The 22,025-nt window shown below is 34.7% G+C and overlaps 1 protein-coding gene and 1 long non-coding RNA gene across 2 annotated transcripts; both read right to left on the reverse strand.

Annotated features, from left to right (window-relative positions):
• Positions 1-92: 92 nt before the first annotated feature.
• On the reverse strand, positions 93-2,648 carry LOC136068527 (uncharacterized). The gene is made up of 3 exons (XR_010629885.1): positions 2,353-2,648; positions 1,912-2,142; positions 93-341 (listed from the first exon to the last, which is right to left on the reverse strand). It is a non-coding gene; the product is annotated as an uncharacterized LOC136068527 (long non-coding RNA).
• Positions 2,649-7,602: 4,954 nt separating this feature from the next.
• LOC112000066 (uncharacterized) lies at positions 7,603-9,131 on the reverse strand. Its single transcript, XM_024032170.2, has 2 exons — positions 8,449-9,131; positions 7,603-7,942 (listed from the first exon to the last, which is right to left on the reverse strand). The coding sequence occupies exons 1-2, from the start codon at positions 9,085-9,087 to the stop codon at positions 7,835-7,837; spliced, it is 747 nt and encodes a 248-aa protein (XP_023887938.1). The 5' UTR covers positions 9,088-9,131; the 3' UTR covers positions 7,603-7,834.
• Between the last annotated feature and the right edge of the window lie 12,894 nt (positions 9,132-22,025).

Raw genomic sequence — 22,025 nt, forward strand, 5'->3', positions numbered from 1 at the left:
AAAAAAAAAAAAAAAAAAAAAAAAAAAAAAAAAAAAAAAAAAAAAAAAAAAAAAAAAAAAAAAAAAAAAAAAACATAACAATTTTACAGGTTAGTTGAAAAAGAATCACGGAATGTCGAATGCTAGCATTATAGCGAGATCTGAGTTGAAGGTAAGGAAACATGTCTATGAAATAATAGGCAACTTCTGACTTTAGATTAAAATATAAACATAATTACATAATGTGTAACTTGTCCAACAGATGACAAGGGAGCACTTCTCTTTGAAGGCAACCACACCCTCTGCTAGGTTTCACTTGGCGATGGGAGTGAATAATTGGCATTATCATCATTCCTTGCAACCTAAACTCAAAAAAATAAGAGTCAGAGAAAAAATGGAATCTCTCCTATAATTGAAACACTTCAATTTGGCTTAGGTATCATCACAAACACTTAGGGGTGATGAGGTTGGATTCTTTTCATATGCTATGCACTAAAGTGCAGGCTATTGTAGACAATAATCTGGGATGATGATAAACACCGTTTCCCCTTGGACCATGACAATAGAAAAAACCTACAATATCTAACATTCCATGAGGTAAAAGAGATGACAATCCAACTACAAATTGTAAACCATTGAATTCATTTGATGTCAAGCTTTACATTCTGGCTCAATTGCAAGTTGGAATACAAATATCAGTAGCATAATCAATGGCAAATTATATAGCAAAGTATAATTCCAAGCCAAAATTTGATTCTAAGGAACAACATATGATCCAACTCAGATTTTTGCAAGAGAAGAAACAGCATTGTTTTCCTATCCTTTTACCTTATTTTTCCCTCAAATGTGAAGAATAAATTAAAATTTTGAAAGACAACAAAGATGAAAAAATTAATGTATAAATAATGTGACTTCCTCCACCAACAATAATGTGAGTTAAATATAAATAGGCTGAATCTCCCCAACATGTTTAATATAACCACAAATCAAACACTTACCCAACAAAACTTTTTTAATGTAAATAAGCAAGATCTCACCAACATGTTTAATATAAACATAGGTAATGCACTTAGCCAACAAAACTTCCTAAGAGCAAAACCTTAAAGACACATCACAAAAGCAAACAACAACAAAATTACAACTCAGAAGAGAAAGAAAGTCTTAACGGTGTATTAAAATTCCCAAAACTGGAGTAGCCTTTCGCTTTTAAAATGTGCATGCATATAATGAACAAAGCAGAGATATGTGGCAGAGAAAGAAAGCAGTAGGAGAAGAATTAAGAAACAGTGCAGTTCACCTAATGTCCTAGATAATGTTTCCTAACAATCACCATAAGGAGCTGTTAAATGAAACTGGTGCAATCAATCATAGCAAATATAATTTGTACTAAGTTTCTCTACAATAAGTTAGGAATACAACTATATCTATACAGCAGATACACTTGCCAATGCAACTTGGATAGAGTTAGATCCAGAATTACCACTTCAAATAGTTCTCTTCTTCTCTAATTTATTTCTCTCTTTTCAATTTCAATTTCAAATGGAGGTACATTCTTAACAATACTCACAGTGGTTCAAGATTAATCTACATAGTTCCAATGGCTTTTAAAAAAGGGACCATTCAGAAACAACAAACACAAAAACTTTAAAATTTAAAATAAAACTTTAGTGTAGTTTTGATTGCTCAAAGGTTTGCGCTTTGAGTAACAAAGCAAATCTGCATTTTATGTGAACTCAAAATCAAAGCAACCCAAATATTCAAAATCAATTCTAATTACCAAAACATTGAGCCAAGCCAAATACCCTAAAAACAAAACTTCTTCTAACCAAAATCCCTTAATCAAAACCAAACCTTAATCATAATTAACCCCCAATTGATTCTCCAAATAAAAACCAAAAACCCTTAATTTTTAAAGTTAAAACAGAACTTTACCAGTAGCGATTCCGGTAGTCTAATAATGGATGGAGGCCGATGATGACAAAACTTGTGGTGGCACCCCTCTCTGAATCCATGGCGCATTAACTTAACAGTCTAACGATTATTCTTCCTCTTCTTCCAAAAAAATCTCCAATTGGTTGATCTCTTTGCACCCTGTGTCTAACCGACTCTCTCTCTACTGTTCTCAGACTAAACCTTGATTATCCAAAGCCAATTATAAATACCCTAAAATTAAACCAAAATCAAACACAAAATTAATTGAATCCAAATACTCCCAAAATTTTTTAGTATACTGAGAAACTAAATCGAATAAAAAAAATCAAATCAAAACCTAATATAACACAAATACCTAAATACAATTTAATCCAACCAAATTTCTCAAAACTAATTCATATTTCATACCCAGATCTAAGAAAAAAAAAAAAAAAAACTTACCAGTGATAGTTCTCTCTCTCTATGTCCATATCTCAAATCCTGCGTGCACCTTTAGGTTACCGGTGCCGATTCTGGTAGCCTAAGTCCTGCAAGGGACGAACGGTGGTGGGAAGATGATGGTGATAGCTGGCCGGCCATACGAACTCTGCCTCCTTCTCATCTCTGTATCACAAGCTTTTTTCTCTCTTTTTTTTTTCTCCTTCTCTGCTTCTTTCCCCGTTTCCTCGTCTCTTTCATCGCCTCTCTATTTCTATTTCTGCGTGTCCTTTAATTTTAATTGGTTAATTTTTTGTTATTCATAATGAGAGGCTTTTAAATGGTGTGTAGATTGCTGGCCAACATAATTTATGGCTTTGTAACTTATACGTGTCTGAATTTTAAGGGGCCTTTTTTCTTAACGTGTCAGTACCTTCTTAAAGTTTTCTGCTATTATATATAGTATAAGATAAGATAAGATTCTCTTCTATTAAATCTTTCAATTTTTTCACATTTTTATTTAGATTTAAGTCATGTGATATTTAAACATCAAATAAATACTACATGCATGTCAAACATCTAGTTAAAAATGAAAGGTAATTGAAGGATTCTATTATAGGGGATCCTTTCCCAAATTGTGAAGCAACTTAAGGATGTGGTGCCATATTTGCCACATTATCAAGTTATATTTGGTGATATTATTGTTCATGTCATCAAAAATAGACTCCGATAGTTTCCATACACCACATCAATAAACTATATCCAAATTTTATTGTAAAGAAAAATTGAAATAAAATCAAAATCAAAAGTATTAAAGTAATAAAAAAAAATTGTCACAAGACGAAAATCTAGCTTAGATGTATATATTGGGACCAAAAACCTATTTTAGTCATTAAAAAAAACACATAATAGATATGGCAACACCACTATTGAACAACCGCACCTACAATATTAATATCCCCACAACATGGTCATACTTAGACGGTGTAATTTAGACCTACTCCATAAAACCACTTCAAGCCTAATCCATGTTAACAAACTATACCACACGTTAGGGGTGTCCAAAAAACCCACCTGGATGGCTCGACCCAAACTGAAAGGTCATCAAGGATTTTGGCCTAATAATTTGCACAGAATCGGGTGAAGTTTTCAGGTTTTTACGGGTTTGAATCAATTGGTGGGTTTGAAGATTTCGACACATCGAAATCGACCCAACCAACAAATTAAAATGTAATACGCGTTTTTTTTTTTTTTTTTTTTTTTTTAACACAAGGCATGCTTTCATTTGTGTGAAATATCACCCCTCCCCTTGTTTCAATTGAAACTTAACTCTCTCTCTCTCTCTCTCTCTCTCTCTCAAACATATGGCCACAAATTGAGGACTTATGAAATGTTCTAATTGTAATTATCTCTTTGCCTTTTTTTTTTCCCCCCTTCAAAACATCTCCTAGGGTTCATTTGCTAAAGCAATTATGTATGAGAAGATTTTATATTCTGAAACCTCATTTCTTTTACTTTTGTAAAGAAAGAGTAATCATCACATTCCCTTTCTTTAACCTTGATTCGATTCTAGCGGGGAATTTTCTTTTCTCTTTATCAAAACGAAAATAAAGCAATAGTTCATATGAAAAAGCTTATATCTACTGTGATAAGACCCTCTCCTATTGAATTTTCCACTTTCCTCTAATTTTTATTTAGATATAAGACATATAACATTTAAAAATCAAATAAATATTACATGTCTCACATCCAAGTAAAAAAAAAAGGGAATAAGACATGGACACCCCTAGTTGCTACCTTCCTACACATTCATCTCCATGAACAATCAAGCTTTACCCAATCTCTAAAACCTCCAAAACCAACCCACTGAAACAATCCAAAGCATACACAAATCACCCCTCTCAAATCCCCAAACTACAGTGGTTCCCTTCAAAAGTTCTGCCACCATACCCATAATATATAAGACCTATTCACCTGTGAGAATCATAAACCCTCAACCCATCAAAATTTCCAAATCAATTCCAAAGCCATTGCATAAACTCAAATTACGTGACTTGAGGTCCCTCAACTCCAAATCAAGTGTACACTTTGTCGTTTGTCACCCTCTTCTCCTTACTTTTCTTTCCGTTCAAAATCAGCTAGTGCTTCAGGGTTGGATTAGTCCTTGAGGGTTGATGGGGCACAAACATAGGTAACATGATACCATGCCATCAAATTAAATTGTCCATATTAGGTAAATTAATGTGTGAGCTAATTTCTATGTCAGTAAGCAAATTCCATCCAAATTTTAACAATAAGAGTAATATTGGAATCAAATACAAATGAAATAAGATGTGGCCAAATAGTAGTCATTTGTACACCTAGGTTCTTGAACTCCTTTGAGTTTTGACCCCCACAACGAAAATTTTCATCTAGCTTCCAACATATTTATCAAATCTACTAGCACCTATTCCTAAAGCTTGGTACATATACAAATCATCAAACATATAAAAATATTTAGAAAAATTAACCAACGTGAATCTTCGAAAGCTACGATAATTTTCCATTTCCAACAAAAGAAAAACAAAACATAAAAGACAATTAAAGGTTGAAGGAGAGAGAATTTTGAGATTAAGAGGTCGATCTCTACCAAATTTTTAAACACCATGTAAAAGAAACCACATCAATACTCCATTAACCAAGTAAGCAAGCAATACTATGAAGGAAATTGAAGAACGGACTGGATAGAAATTTTTTGTTAAATTAAACGAGAACTTTTTATATTTCCAAGATGTTTACCTTATCTGGGACAAGGCGATGCATTGTTATTGTTAAGAAAAGTTGTAATTTAATTTTCAATTCTGATTTTGGTGTTAAGAAAAGGATAGAGATTGTTTGATGTGTGGTCATATGAGATTTTTTTTTTTTTTTTGAGAAGATGGTCATATGGGAAATTAGGTGGCTAATGTTGACGATTCACGATGTAGGATATTGGCTTAAAAAAATTAAAGCCTCAAAACATTTTTTTTCTGCCCAAAATATTTATGATTTTCAATTGAGTTGAGCATTTATTGGTCTAATATTTTGGAGACAATTTTAGAGATAAGAAAAACAATGTACAACCCTTTTTTGTTTTTTATTATCACACAATACTATAAAATACTAAATATACTACAAATTTTATTACATAATAAATAATACAAATAGATGCATCAATAAATGTGATTAGTGGGATTAGACTACATAATATATAAAGGATTTTGTTAATGGATGGCTTAAAAGTATTCGTTTAGGAAATACTTATAGAAATATTTTATGAAAAATTAAAATAAACTAACTGATTTTTTAACAGTTTTTATATTTCTCATAACAGTGACATCTAATTTTTTTTTTTTAAATAGTTCATTATTAAATGTTCTAAAAGCACTCATTAACTGGACCCTAAAATAAAAATACAAAAAAGTACAAGGAACAGAAGATCGGGTGCAGAAGCTTCCGAATGGCTCCCATTGTATATTAGGATTTTAATTTTGTTTTATTATAAGCTATTGCCTTTGATTAAAACAAAAAACACAAAAAAGTACGAGGAACAGAAGCTTCTGTAACTTTTAGTCTTTTACACAGCCAGCTTCGAAAAGCAAAATAGGAAAAGAGAAGTAGAAAATAGTGATAAAGCATGCATGCTAAGAAGATGGTATCATGATATATATATATATATATATTGAGAAAAATAGTGGTATCATGATATAACCAATTAATTAAGGTAACACATCCCTCTCATACCCTAGGACCCAATGCCCACTCCACTGACTTCACCACCACTCACGGCTATATCAATTATAAAACCACTACACGCCTTCAAAAGATATATTTAACCACAGTACAATATCTAGCTATCAAAGTATCCTTTTGTCACTTCAAAAAGATCCAAGTGATAATATGAAAGTTATTTTGGATAGAATTAAACTATAATAATTTGAGTGAATTACATTACCTTCTCCAATTAAATTCAAACACAATGGTATATTGATTGATTAATAAAACGTCAATGTTGTTATCATTTTTAATGACATTTAAATTTAATGCAACAAGTATGCGGTTGAATTTAATTAAAGAACGCAATGTATTACATCTAAAAAAATGTACATAATATGGTAAAAGAATGTGATTAAATGATTAAACTTACTATTTTTCAATAACTTAAGTTTTTGGGAGAATTGGTAATTTAACATGATATCAGAGCTGACTCTGAGTTCAACCCTTACCTCTTCTACTATACCTTCTATTTAAAATCTCACGTGTTGGGCCTTGCCTATTAATTAGAAGGGAGTTTAAGCCCATTCATGTGTAGAAATGTTAAAAGTGTGTGGTTAAGTAATTAAATTTATCAGTTTCCAATAGTTTAAATTTTTGGAATAATCGGTAATTTAATAAATTTTTATCCAAAGTAAAGAGTGTTCAGGAGAGATAGACCTCATTTTGGTATGTGTCGAGGCCTTATTATTATTATTATTATTATTATTATTATTAATTACAACAATGGGGAGGGAGAATTTGAATCCTGGATTCCTCCATTAGAACTACCTAGAGGTACAAGATAAGCTACAAAACTTTTGGCCATATCTTTATTGTACGTGCCAAGAAGTGGAAGGAATAGGATAAAAACAAGAAAGGAATAGCGAAACCATCCCTTAATCTACCTCTGTCCCATATTATTGGTTTGCCACTTTGCAACATAAAGTAACTCTTTTTACCCCATATGATGTTTATATAACCAAAAAGGTGTTCATGTTTAATTTGCAGCACTTCGCATATAAGTGCAATTCTTACATCTTTGATTCCCATTGTCGATAGGTAAGTCCCCTTCAGTGACACACATTGTTTGTCAACTTAAACATGGATGTATCTACTTAAAAATGGGTTGGATATAAATTTATTTTGTTGCATTAATTAATCTTTTTTCTAGGATCACATAATTTGTTACAGTTTTTGCCATAATTTGATAAATTATTCAATTATAAGTGGTAGACAATCGTTTTTACATAAACTCACAACCCATAGTCAACCACTTTAGAGTAGTGGTAAAATTGTGACAAAATATAATTATGTTCCTAAAATATTTCCTAAACAAATCCAAAGAGATATGTTTTGTGGGGTGGGGGGGTGGGGTGGTTGGAGGAGGTGAATGAAGAGAAGGAAGCAGGGGGTAGCCTTTATTATGGGCATTGGTCACGTTGGGACCGATAGAGCATAAGGTCAACACAACTTGTGCCTCAGTCATCGTCAAACGTCTCATTATACCAAGCAGCTGATAATTAACAAAAACTTACATATACTTGCAGCTCAATTTTTTATGATACATAATGCTTCTTAACCAAGCTTCCAATAAAACGTGCAGAGAGAGAGCGCATATTGCCCTTTACATTTCCACACCAGAGTTGACGTATATTTAAAACATATATGTAACGAAAAAAAAAACACACACACACACACACAACATATTGGCATTGGCACAAAACTCTTGCACTTACATTTCAATGACTCTCTCACATTGGACTTCTTGTTTCAACATCGGGAGGAAAACATCAGTCAAAACACTCTTTGACCATATAGAAGCCTTGAGTAGTTTCACTCCCTAGTAACAAACCACATAAATTAATGAGAAAAATAATTATTAATTACATTTAGATTCATGAAATACTAAATCTTTACTTGAAATTGACACATTTCAAAGGCAGATGAAGATCCTTTTTCCGAAAGAAGAAAAATGAAATTTTCACAATATTACATTTCTTTGTAACTTTCTTTTTTCTTTACTCTTTTGAAAGATGAACAAGCGACCTTAAGGGGAAAGAGTAGGAATGAACACAATATTAATTTTCCAATATGGAAATTAAAGTTAAATGATAGCATTTGAATTTTGAATATACTGACTCCGAATTTCGTCTCTTTCTCATATCATGGTTTCGGAATTACGATTTAGGACACGAAAAGCTTCAACCTTTTATACCTCAGTTTAAGCATCTTATTTTGCAATAAATTTCACCTTAACGAAAGAAGTACGCTAAGTAAAAGAAAGGAAAAATATATAAAACAGAAGTAACAGACTCATGCGCAGAAAGCAAAGAATGGCCTACATACCTCATTGATGCCCAAATCGACAACTTTCTCCTCAAGAACACTTACATCCTTGACATTAAACCTGTTAAGCACAGTGAAACTAGAGATGGTGGACATGGGTTTCACCACTAGATCATCCATCACCATGTATGTAACCACTCCTTTCACGTACCCTCCCTCACTGGAGGAAGAGCCCGCATTCCTTACGCTCGGTGGATCTACGAAATTTACATTTTCATTCATATAATACTGGCACGAAGGACACTTTGCGCCAGTGTCATCAGCCACATAGTTGTGACTGTAGTTTCCAGAGCACCTATACAAATTCCTGGATGATGTAGAAGATGATTCAACGTTTGGCAATAGGAGAGGGACGCCTGGAACAGTACTACCACCAGAGATTTGTACTTTGGGCTTCAGGAGAGTCTCTTTGTTCACGTTTGGTCGAAGATAAGTAGTACTTAAATTTTCAATGCTCTCGTAAATGTTCCCCAAGCTGCCCACCATTCCTTGCTTTGTGAGAAGGGCAATGAAAGTTCCGACGGGCAAAGCCAGAATGTGAAAGAGGAAGTCGATGAAGTTCTTGTCCGCTTCAGCAAAAAGCACTTTTTGGCTTTTTGTGTCTATCAGAAGTTTCAAACTCACATTGGTTTCTTCCATGGACTCTGTTCAAAAAATTTCGGACAAAGAATATGGCATAACCTTGATAAAATGGACAGCTTATATACATACATGTTGCTTGTGCTGATTAACTTAAGAAATTCCGAATAGGCACTGGCTCCTATTGGGTGAAACCACAGTTCATTGTCGACCACGAATTGAGGACTTATGAAAAGTTGTAACTGTAATTATCTCTTAACTTTTCCTTTTCTTCTTTTACCTTTAAAACTTGGGTTCGTTTGCTAAAGCAATTATGTACAAGAAGAATTTCATATTCTGAAACCTTGTTTCTTTTACTTTTGTAAAGAAGAAGTAATCAGCACTGCACGTACGTACCCTTTTGTAACGCTTTTTTTTGGGGAAGTTTTCTTTTTTTATTTGCCAAAAGGAAAGAAAGCAATAGTTCATATGAAAAAACTAATATCTATTGCTATAAGATTCTCTCCTATTGAATATTTCAATTTCTTCATATTTTCATTTAAATTTACAACATGTGATAGTTAAAAATCAAATAAATATTAGATGCATGTTTCACATTCAGTTAAAGATGAAAGGGAATTGAAAGATTTTATCATAGTTGATCCTTTCCTAAATTGTAAAGCAACTTAAATGATGTGGTGCCATTTTTGCCACATTATCAAGTTAGGACTGGGCATGGGCTAGTCAATGGACTTATCACTGTCAAGATGATGATACAAGTCCAAAATTTTAAATGGAATTAAAGGATTCTATTGTAGTTGGGACCAGAACATTTTCTCTATTTTAGTTTTGTTTCAAACTTTCAATTTAGACTTATCTCTCTCTCTCTCACTCAACGTTACCATTAAAATCATCATTGCCTTGCTTGGCTCACCATACTTAGAAGTTAGAATGTAAGAAGTCCCGGATGGTTACTGGCTTCTATTGATGAACAGTAGTTCATTGTCGGCCATAAGTTGAGGACTTATATGAGAAGTTCTAATTGTAAATGATAGGTTTTTAGACCCGTTAAAACACAACAATTGGATTAACCTAGTTTATTAGCTAAGTGATTAACTTAGTCAAATTATGCAAATCTAGGTTAACACAATCAAATAATCATATCAAGATATATAAAGCAGCGGAAAAGTAAATAATACAATGATATGATGACCCAGGAAACCACACGGTAAAAACTTGGGGAGGATTTGACCTAGCTATCCTCAAGGTAAACTTGAATCCACTATGCGAAAGAATCGAAGTTCATACAAAAGGACTTACAAGCTTCCCGCTTGACTTCCTAATGCTACCCACCAGTAGAACTTACTGACACGACCACGTGCAAGCTCCAAATTCACGAACTCCTTCTTTCTTGGATTCTCCAATCACCTACAAGCACCCACACTTGTTATTCTTTAAGCTCTAATGGCAGCAACCGAGTTGATCATCAAGATGTTGAAATAATCTCTATCTTGAAAACCCTAAGTTTATGTGAAGGAAAGCTCATCAATGATCTCACAAGAGATTCAAACAAACAACAAAGTATGAGCAACAATACAACCAAAGCAACTCAAAAAAACGTGGTTAGAAATTTACCTTATATACCTAGGGCAAAAACATAAAACCCTAAACGTTTAATGAGGTAGGGCTGAGTTGGAAAAATCTGCAGAAAAACATTCTACCCGAGATTCAATCGATCGAGTCTTTCTTTCGATCAATTGAGCCAGGCCGAAATGCACCAATGCATCTGCAGCCTCTAAATTCCAACTTTACATGAAAGACACAACTTTGAGCAAGCCTAAACAAGATTAAACATATTGTTTTGATCATGGTTTCCCAACATTACACATTAGAGTTCTAAATACATAAATTCCTAAATCTTTAAAACCTAACAAACTCCCCCTTTGGCAATCCGTGACAAAACACAAATACAAAACTCAAAGTTTACAAGTAAAAGCCCTTTACATAAATAATGCTCATAAACACTAAAATTCAATCCTAACTACTATCCATCAGTTGCAAGTGTAGATAGTAGCTCAATTGAATCAACCTATATATTCCTAAAATACTCAATAAACGCATAAACGCATGCGTGACAGAAAATAGTAAATAAACAGGTAAAACAATCTTGTATGATTCACACAACACATAATAAAGACAAATATCAATGAATAATCTCATAAATATAAATCAATAAGCAGTGAATCACAAGAAACAAGAATCATGTATATCAAAAACAATGTAACTCCCCCTAACATGAATAGCCCCAAAAAAATGATATACAAAGAGAAGCACCTAGATACAATCTAACATGTCCACTAGCTCCTCAAAACAAAATAAATCTCCCCCTAACATCAAAAACTCCTCTACAAGTGTCAAAACTCTACTCCCCCTTTTTGTGATAGAATGCCAAAGGGCAATCACAAGCCATCATCAAAAGGAGGTGGTGAGGGTGAACGAAGATGTGCCAAGTCAGCTCGCAACGCACGAATCTCATCAAATAAGTCCACCAAAAACTGACCATGAGCCGCCTGAACGGTCATGACAATCTCCAAGGTACGACGTATATCAAAGTCATCCGATGGAGGTGGAGGAACAGCAGCAACAGCAGCACCAACAGGATCAGGAACAGCCTCACTAGCAGGACCTGTAGAAGAAGAAGGAGGAGGTGCGGTACCAGAAGGCTCAGACCTAGGGTGTTTAGAGCCAACATGAAGGTGAGCAGCCCTTTGTCTAAGAAAAGACGCACCTATAGGAGCAATAACATGAACAGGCTCAGAAGAAGGGAAATCATCTAGTCCAAGATAAAGCAAAATCCTATGAATAAAGATAGGATGGACAAGAGCATGAGATGAAGATGAACTCCTATATACTTCGTTCAAAGAACGAAGAAACAAATGAGGAAAACTAATAGGAGCATCAGTAACAAAAGCGTACAAAAAGACACATCGCTCAAGAGGAATGGTGTGTAGATGAGAAATGGGCCAAAAAGAGTGACACGCTATCCTAAAGAAGAGATAATGTAACTCAGATAGCTCAGCAGTGGTGATCCTAGGATCAGAACCCCACTGGATAGAAGACCCAGTGATGTAAGACATGACATCACTCAACAAAGGAGACTCATCATAAGGGTAAACAGGGTACTGGACCAAAGGTACCCCAAGAGCATCAGCCACTACCGTAGGAGTAATGGTGTACTCTATGCCTCGTATCCAACTCTTTACCAAAGTGTTGGAATCATAGACGCAGATATAGATGTTCGAAAAGAACTCTCTAATCAGAGTAGCAGGTGGAGGAGGATTAGAAATATCCACCAATGGTAACCAGCCCCTACACTCAAAATTTGCCCTAATGGCAGGATCAAGCTCATCTAGAATGACAGAACGCTCAGACCAAATCTTTCTCCTAAGGTTCAGCTTATCATAAATCTCTTGGTTTTTCTCACTCAGAAACTTCTCTCAGTTAAAAAGAGAAGGGGAAGGAGTAGGTATAGGGGCAGACCTACGAGCTCTAGTTTTCCTAGGCATGATTCTAAGAAAAGGACAGAGACACAGAGAAAGAACCAACAGAGAACAAAAACAAAAACAAAACAAAACAAAAACCCAAAGGCAAACTACAAGTTAGCACAAAAAAATAGAACAAAAGTCTGTATGATGCATGAACAGTATTAATGACATGATGCATGTTCTAATGCAGTTAAAACAAGTTCAATTTAAGTTCAATTGCACAAAATTGACTTGAGCATAGAGTTTCTACCAAAAACCCCAAAATTTTAAAAAACCACTTGAATGTTTTGAAACAAATTGATGAATTGATCATCACACAAGGTTGAAAATAGTTTAGAATGACCAATTTCATCAAAACAACAAGTCAATTTTATCAATTTAACCCAATTGAACAAAATCCCCAAATCAGATCAATCTTAAACCCTAGAATTTTCAATGTTTCACAAATCACAAAATTGACCAAATTAACCAACAAGGATCAATGTAATAAATTTATAGGAACAAAACCCATTGATCAATTTCATAAAAAATGGATTGAATCAACAAAAACCCCAAAATGCATAGGTTCGAAATTCCCAAATTTAAATGCATGAAAAATGCATGAAATGTGAAAATAAAAGCAAAAGGAAGGGTAAAATAGACATACCGGCTCAAGGAGAGAGAAACCTTGCAAAGATTTTGGAAGAAAACGATAAAAAAATCGCTGTGGAGCCTTGCCGAGTCGGAGAGAGAAGAGAAAAGTTTGAAACTTTTTGAAAAGTGACTTTGAAAAAGTCAAATCTGAGTTTTAAAAAAACTTGATTCACGATATTTGATTGATCAAAAATTACATTCGATCGATCGAATCAATCCGAGATTTCTTAAAAGAATTTTAAGCAATTTTCGATCGATCAAAACAGGCAGCGGCTCACAACATTTTGAGAAAAATTAAAGTTTTGAAAAACAACAACCAATTTTTGAAAACAACTCCTCAAAGCATTGAAATTGATGAACAAAATGCATGAGTATGAGATGGAATGCCTTTTCAAAAACCCAAGTTTTAATTCCAGTTTCTCCAAAGAAAATTTCAGTCAGTCTCCCTTTAAATTTTCAAGCAAAAAAAAAAAAGTTTTGCATAATACTCTAGGTATTTTCAAACTTGGTTGGTCAGATCAAAAACACACACAATAACATGTACAGTGTTTAGCAAAGAGTAACTTGTGTAGTGTGTACAACTAGCAAAAAACTTGAGATACATGTGAGGTGATATGTGAATAGAAATCAATCACAAAATCTACAAAATACATCATATAACTCTCACATCTCCTAGAACATAAGCTTGCAATCATGTAAGTTTCTTGAATTTTGCCTCATAATGTACACACAGATTTTAGTTATGTGATTTGACATCAAGCTTAATAGTACACACTAATTTTAATTATGTGAATTAGCATCAAGCCTAATAGTACACACCAATTTTAAGCATTAAGCAATTTAAACCGAGGCTTCACCTTATGTTCTTTTTGTGCAAATGCACTAAGGTGTTCATGATTGGCTAGTGAACAGTGGTGAGATGGTTATTTATGTCTTTCTCAAAAGGATCAAGTCCGACAGTCAAATAACATGTGACTTCAAGATTAAGACAAAGTGATAAACACCATAAACATCTTTCCTACACAACATGCACTACAAAGTTTCAACTAGTCAAGTGCAAAAAATAAGCTCATCAAAGCTAAACAGGGTACAAGGACATGTTCTGTGTAAATAAATTGACCAACCTTGTTTTCAAAAACTAAGAAAAATAGTGCGAAACACAATTTGCTTTCCGTTTTTTTTTTTTTTTTTTTTTAAAGAGAAAACACAAATAAACCCTAGAATGAAATGCATGAATGTTATGTAATTCAAGTCCTAGAACAAAAACACAAAAACCAAGGAACAATGGTCACAAAGGAATGAGCAATGAAGCACAAGGACCATGTCAGAAAGACTCAATTAGATCAAGTCTTTGGCATCCAAAACCTATTAGATGCACCACGAGCATTGGAGTTCTTATTCATGTTCGAGTGATTTCCAACTCCAGGATTGGAATAAAGGTTTAAAGCCTTCACCAATTCACCAATGAGTGTCATAGGATCTTGTGCTTGAGGCACAGGCACTTTTGGTTTGTTTGCTCTCTTTGCAGCTTGAAGCTTGTAACAGTTAAGACGAATGTGTCCAGACTTTCCACAAAAATGGCAAATCCATGCAGGTTTATCATGCATCTTGTCCTTAGAAAGGGTAGACTCCTTAGGTTTAGACTCTTTCAGATCAACCCTAATCTTCCTAGATGGTGAAACTTCTATGGGTTTGACAACCTCACTCACAGGGAGTTTGACAGTTTCACTAACAACCTCACTCACGAAAGGTTCAGAAGAAAATGAAGGAGCAAAGTTTGTGGAAGTAGGAGCAGACACATTGATGCTTTCAACATAACCTAAACTAGATTTGTCAGAAGGATACTTTTGAACATTCAGCATTTGATCAAGTTTAGAACTAGCAGATCTAGCAATAGATAAATCATGTTCCAAAGTTTGAACTTTATCAAGTAAGAGCGTATTTTCAGATTTCACATTGTTCAAAAGATCATTAGCATCAAACAATTTAACAAGCAAATTCTTCTTTTCAAGCTCAAGAGATTCAATTTTCTTCAGACCAAGTTCAACATTCATAGCATCCTTTGCAACAACTTTGCAAAATTTATTATAGGCCTCTTGAAGATCTACATCCTTAGAGAGTTTCCCATCAGAAAGGTTCTCTTTAACAAATACGCTTTCATTGACTACAGTAGTAGCAGTGAAAGCAATGAAGTTCCCATCCTCGTCACATCCAAACTCATCATCAGAAACCTCATTATCACTAAGAGTTACAGCCATAGTTTTACCCTTAGACCTTAAGTAAGTAGGACATTCAGACTTAATATGACCATACCTTTGACACCCAAAACACTAAGCACCCAAAGAATTATTTGAAGATTGATCAACTTTTTCTCTAGGTTTTTCAAAGTTATTAACCTTAGTGGGATCATTCTTCCTAAAATTCTAGGTTCAGTAGTATTTGTACCTCTTGCCTTTCTATTGTTATTCCTAAGAAAATTTCTAAAGTTCTTGGCAAGGTACGCAATCTCTGTAGCAGAGAGTTTATCATCAAATCCACCAACCTCAACATCATCAACTGACTTAAGAGCCATTGATTTGGATTTGTTAGCTTTGGGTAGGTCAGACTCATAGGACTGAAAAGATCCTACAAGCTCATCAACAAGAATGGAGTCCACATCCTTGCTTTCAGTAATGACAGTCACTTTGGTTTAAAGTCTTCAGTTAAAGATCTAAGAATCTTCCTAACAATTTTAGGTTGATCATAGATTTCACCCAAATTAAAAGCAGAATTAACAATATCATTTAGTTTAGTATAGAATTCATCAAAAGATTCATCATCAGACATTCTAATGCTTTCAAATCTAGAAGTTAATTGTTGCAGCTTGTTAATCTTAACTGCCTTTGTGCCTTCATGCACAGTTTGGAGGATTTTCCAAGCAGTATAAGCAACCTCAACATTGGAGATTCTCTTAAATTCCTCCGTAGAAACAACATTAAAGATGGCATTCATATCTTTGCTATTGAACCCAGCTACTTCTTCTTGAGAAGTTTCCCACTCATTCACAAGAGTAATGGGCTTTTCCCATCCGTACTCAACGGAATTCCAAACCCTCTCATCAATGGATTTCAGGAATGATTTCATTTTTACTTTCCAATAAGCATAGTTATTCCCATCAAAGTGAGAAGGAACAAAGAGAGAGTGTCCATGTTCCATGACAACAGGGGTCAAGGATCAGCTCAGAAATCAAAAGATCTACAACAAGAGAGCTACCCGCTCTAATACCACTTGATAGGTTTTTAGACCCCTTAAAACACAACAATTGGATTAACCTAGTTTATTAGCCAAGTGATTAACTTAGTCAAATTATACAAATCTAGGTTAACACAATCAAATAATCTTATCAAGATATATAAAACAGCGGAAAAGTAAATAACACAATGATATGATGACCCAGGAAATCACACGGTAAAAACTTAGGGAGGATTTGACCTAGCTATCATTAAGGTAAACCTGAATCCACTATGCGAAAGAATCGAAGTTCATACAAAAGGACTTACAAACTCCCTGCTTGACTTCTTAATGCTACCCACCAGTAGAACTTACTGACACGACCACATACAAGCTCCGAATCCACGAACTCCTTCTTTCTTGGATTCTCCGATCACCTAAAAGCACCCACGCTTGTTATTCTTTAAACTCAAATGGTAGCAACCGAGTTGATCATCAAGATGTTGAAATAATCTCTATCATGAAAACCCTAAATTTATATGAAGGAAAGCTCCTCAATGATCTCACAAGAGATTTACACAAACAGCAAAGTATGAGCAACAATACAACCAGAGCAACTCATAAAAACGTGGCTAGGGTTTTGCCTAATATTCCTAGGGCAAAAACATAAAACTCTAAACGTTTAATGAGGTAGGGCTGAGTTGGAAAAATCTGCAGAAAAACATTCTGCCCGAGATTCGATCGATCGAGTCTTTCTTTCGATCGATCGAGCCAAGACGAAATGCACCAATGCATCTGTAGCCTCTTAATTCCAACTTTACATGAAAGACACAACTTTGAGCAAGCCTAAACAAGACTGGACATATTGTTTTAATCATGGTTTGTCAACATTACACATTAGAGTTCTAAATACATAAATTCCTTAATCTTTAGAACCTAACAGTAAATATTTCTTCGCTTCTCTTTTTATTCTTTTAACTTTTAAAACTTTTCCTGGGGTTCGTTTGCTAAAGCGATTACATACGAGAAGGATTTCATATTCTGAAAACTCATTTCTTTTACTTTCGTAAAGAAAAAGTAATCATCACCTTCTCTTTTGTAAGCTTTCTTTAATCTCTACTCAATTCTGTCTGGGAATTTTCTTTTTTTTATCTTTGTCAAAAAAGGCAAATAAAGCAGTATTACATGATAGGCCACAATCTGAATGACCCCTTGTGATTAAACCAATTAATTACTTAGCCAAGTTATTAATTAATCAATTTATCATGCAATTGCGAGGAAGCACAAACAAATCACCAAAAACTAAATATGCAGCGGAAATAGAAAGACACGGTGATTTATTTACGAATGGGGAAAAACCTCGCGGCAAAAACTCCACCGGGTGATTTTCAGGTCACCACTCCTAATACGTGGCTTACTCCTTTGCACGAATCCCAGTACGTGGCTAATTCCACAGCAACCCTTTGATTGTTTTAGTTGATTTGCAGCAGCTTCACATAGAAACACTAATAAGATCTTCAATGTTGGTGCAAGAGACTTTGCTTAGTTACAAAACCCAAAGGCGTACAAGAAACGCAGCAAGAACTCTTTCTTCTGTAGGAGGAGGCTAGGGTTTCAAAAAGAAAACCTTATGAAGCTCTCTAGGGTTAGGTTTTTCTTTTTCCCACCTCCTTTAAATAGGAGCTTAATGGGCTCTCCTATTCCAAATAGGTTTGCACAAACCTTGGGCTTTCCTAGTCCAATAAGGATTATACAAACCCATAAACAAATAGCCTTTTAGAATAAAAACATTGTGGCTATAATCTGAAAATTCGTAAGCTCGATCGATTGAGACATCTATCGATTTTTAATGAATCTCGACAGATAGAGCTTCTATCGAGGAGGTATCGAGACCTGCAGATTGCACTTTTCTTGAGCAGTTCTTGAGTAATCTTCATGTTTTCAATTTAATCACTTGTGATGATCATTTTGAACCTACTTAGATTTACCCAAATACAAGTAAAGTGCATTTTGTCAAAGGATATGCCAATTACATAAAAATATGTCCCTAACAATCTCCCCCGTTGGCAATCCGTGACAAAACCACAAGAGTACATTTAATGTCCTAGAATACATTCTACTCAAGATTACAAAATAAATAAGCCTAGTCTAAAAGATCTGAACCTTGGAAGTTGCTGCAAGAAGAAGGTTTGGAATATTGACTTGGCTTTAACTTGTCTTTCCTGAAAGGCACTAAACAAAACACATCAAGGTACCATGTGGAAAATAATGACAAGTTAAATAAACAGGAAACATGTGTATAAAGAGATAAAAGAAACAACACATGTGAGATAAAGAGTGAAACACATATATCATCATCAAATATAGAAACAACACATGATGTATGTAAATGGTTACAAAACCAAAAGATACACAACACAAAATATATGTCAATATCAATGTGTATCAAAATAACTCTTCCCCTTAGTTAGTTACATCAAAAACATTCTTCCCTTTAACATGAAGTTCTCCCCCTAAGTCTATTACTCTCCCTCAGGAATGACATTCAATCCTTAAATTTCTCCCCCTTTTTGACACGATTGTCAAAGGGCATAAAAAGCCAAAAGACATGACAGGAGATAGATAGAAAACTAACAAAGAAGGAAACATTAGGAATTAATGTATTAGAACTTCATTTTATAATGTTGGCAAACCATGATCAAAATGGTTTTAGTCTTATTTGGACTCGCTCAAAGTGTAATTATATGTAAAGTTGGAATCGAGTGTTCTACAAGATTTACTGTGTAAATCTGCCTGGCTCGACCAAACGAAAATTAGGCTCGATCGATCGAATCTTGTGCAGATTGTTTTTTTGCAAAATTTTCCAACTCAACCCAAGCATGTTTGACGTGTAGGGTTTTATGTTTTATCTTAAGTATAAAAGGGAAAACCCTAGCCATGTTTTGAGATTACTCTTTATGCTATGTGTGTGAATCTTTTGTGAGATCAAAAGGTGTTTGCCTTCACACATACTTAGGATTATCAAGGATCAAGACTATGTCAAGAACTTGGTGATCATTCAGTTGCAAATTCAAGAGTTTAAGAATATACAAGCGGGAGTGCTTGTGCTTGTTGTGAATTCAAGAAAGAAGTAGCCCGTGGACTCAGAGCTGTCATGTGGTCGTGGTAATAAGTTTCCTATTCGAGGTAGTAATAAGATGTTAGTGGTCTAAGTTGCTATTATGTAAACTTCAATTCTTTCATAGTGGATTCGTTTTACCTTGAGGATAGCTAGGTTAAATTCTCGTTAGGTTTTTTACCAATTTGTTTTTCCTAGGTCATCATATCTTTGTGTTCTTTATTTTCCGTACTTTACATTGATATGATATATTTGTGTTGACCTAGATCTGATAATTTGACTAAGTAATCACTTGGCTAATTAACTAGATTAATCTGGTTGTGTTTTAAAAGGTCTAAAAATGTACAAGTAGTATCAGAGCAGGTAGCTCTCTTGCTGTAGATCTTTTGATCTAAGAGTTGATCCTTGACCCCTGTTGTCATGGATTCTTGGAAGATCTTATTGTTAATATGCCAACTTGTCTAGTTGTTGTTCTTGTCTCTTGTTGCTTTTGTTAAATCTTTCCTTGAGCATCTTGGTATAATTACATGTGATGATAATTATGTGTATTATACTGCTTTAACCACCTTAAAGGCGCGTGATTCTTGTCTTTGGTATTTGGATAGTGGTTGTTCCAGGCATGTGATAGGAAATAAAGCTCTATTTAAGACACTCTTTGAAGGAAAGATTGGGACAGTCACATTTGGAGACGGAAGCAAATCTGTGATCAGAGGCATTGGAACTGTAGACATTCCAAGGTTGCTAGTTTTTGAAGATGTCTGGTATGTTGATGGGTTGAAGGCTAACTTACTCAGCATCAGTCAGATTTGTGATAATGGTCTGAATGTCCTCTTCACCAAGTATGAATGTGAGATACTTGATGGAGGAGGTGACTGTATGTGTATTGGTGTGAGGACATCTTGTTAGGACATATGTGATTCACTTGTTAGGAATATATGTCACTACTTTATGTAATTAGCTAATCCTTTGACAAAACGCACTTTACTTATATTTGGGTAGATCTAGGATGTATTTAATACTTCAAGAAACTGTGTTTCAAGATCAAGTGTTGAAGACATGCAAGTCTATCCAAGATTCAAGCTAAAGAAGTGCCTGTCATTAAAGCTCGACAGCTAGCCATCTATCGAGCTTAAGAAGTTGTTCCAACCTCGTGGCTCGACAGCAGCTCGACAGATAAGGTATCTGTCAAGGTTTATGAAAAACAGAATTTCAGATCTATTTTGACTCTAATCCGTGATTATGTGTTTGATTTTTCTTTTCTCACAACCCTAGACATATAAAAGGATTATTTTAAGGGCCGTCAAAGAGGACACAAGTTACACAAGTTTTGAGCAAAGTTTGTTCAAGCAAGTTGTGACTGGAGACAGAGTTTTGCCCTAATTCATCATTCTTGTGAAGAAGTTGTTATGTTTGTGCACCGTAGGGTTTTGTAACCAAGCATCTTCTTGATTCATCATCGTGGATGAACTGAAGAACTTTGCAGCCAACAACCTTCTCTAGTTGGTGATTGAAGTCGCATACTGGGATCCGCGCAATTGGTTAGTCACGTACTGGGAGCCGTGAATCAAAAGAAAAAATTGTCACTACAGAATAAGTCCAATTAGATATTGGGGTAAGGGTTCAACTATAGGTTGGTATAAAGTACTGAGATTCTTTTACTTGTAACCGTTTATTGTGATAATAGTAAAATTTTGGGAATGGTTACCTTAAAATCACCCGGTGAGGTTTTTACCATGTTGGTTTTTCTCATTCATAAACAAATCACTGTGTCAATTTATTTTTCGCTGCATAGTTAGTTTAATTAGTGATTTGTTTGTAGTACCACGCGTTTGCATGTTAATTTGATTAATTAATTAAACTTGGCTAATTAATCAATTAATTCATCACAATGGGTCAATTCGTTTTTGGCCTATCACAGCTAACAACTATTATGGTATAACACCGAGTATAAGCAACAAGTGTTTTAGTACAAAGATCAATCATGTTGACTTATGGCATCAACGATTGGGACATGCAAGTCACAAGCAATTAGAGAAGATTTTCAAGTGTGATGCAGTTATTGGTTTGCCCAAGTTTGAGAAGATAGAAAAGTGCATATGTAGACCAGGTCAGATGGGTAAACAAGTGAAGTCCAAACATCCGTCTATAACTGATGTTCAAAGACCTCTAGACTTGTTGCACATTGATCTCATGAGTCCTGCCAAAGTTCTGAGTTTAGGTGGAAAGAGGTATATTCTAGTGGTTATGGATGATTTTACTAGATATACATGGGTTGTGCTTTTGAAAGATAAAGCTGAGGCCCCTGAAAAGATGATTCATTTGTGCAAGAAATTGCAAGTTGAGAAAGGTACTGTGATAGCCAGAGTTAGAAGTGATCATGGAAAAGAATTTGAGAACGCAAAGCTAGCTACCTTCTGCAATGATCAAGGCACACATCAAGAGTTCTCTTCACCTAAGACACCACAACAGAATGGAATAGTGGAACGAAAGAATAGGGTTGTTCAAGAGATGGC

The sequence above is a fragment of the Quercus suber genome, unplaced genomic scaffold, assembly GCF_002906115.3.
Source record: "Quercus suber isolate HL8 unplaced genomic scaffold, Cork oak 2.0 scaffold_120, whole genome shotgun sequence".
Classification (NCBI taxonomy): Eukaryota; Viridiplantae; Streptophyta; class Magnoliopsida; order Fagales; family Fagaceae; genus Quercus; species Quercus suber.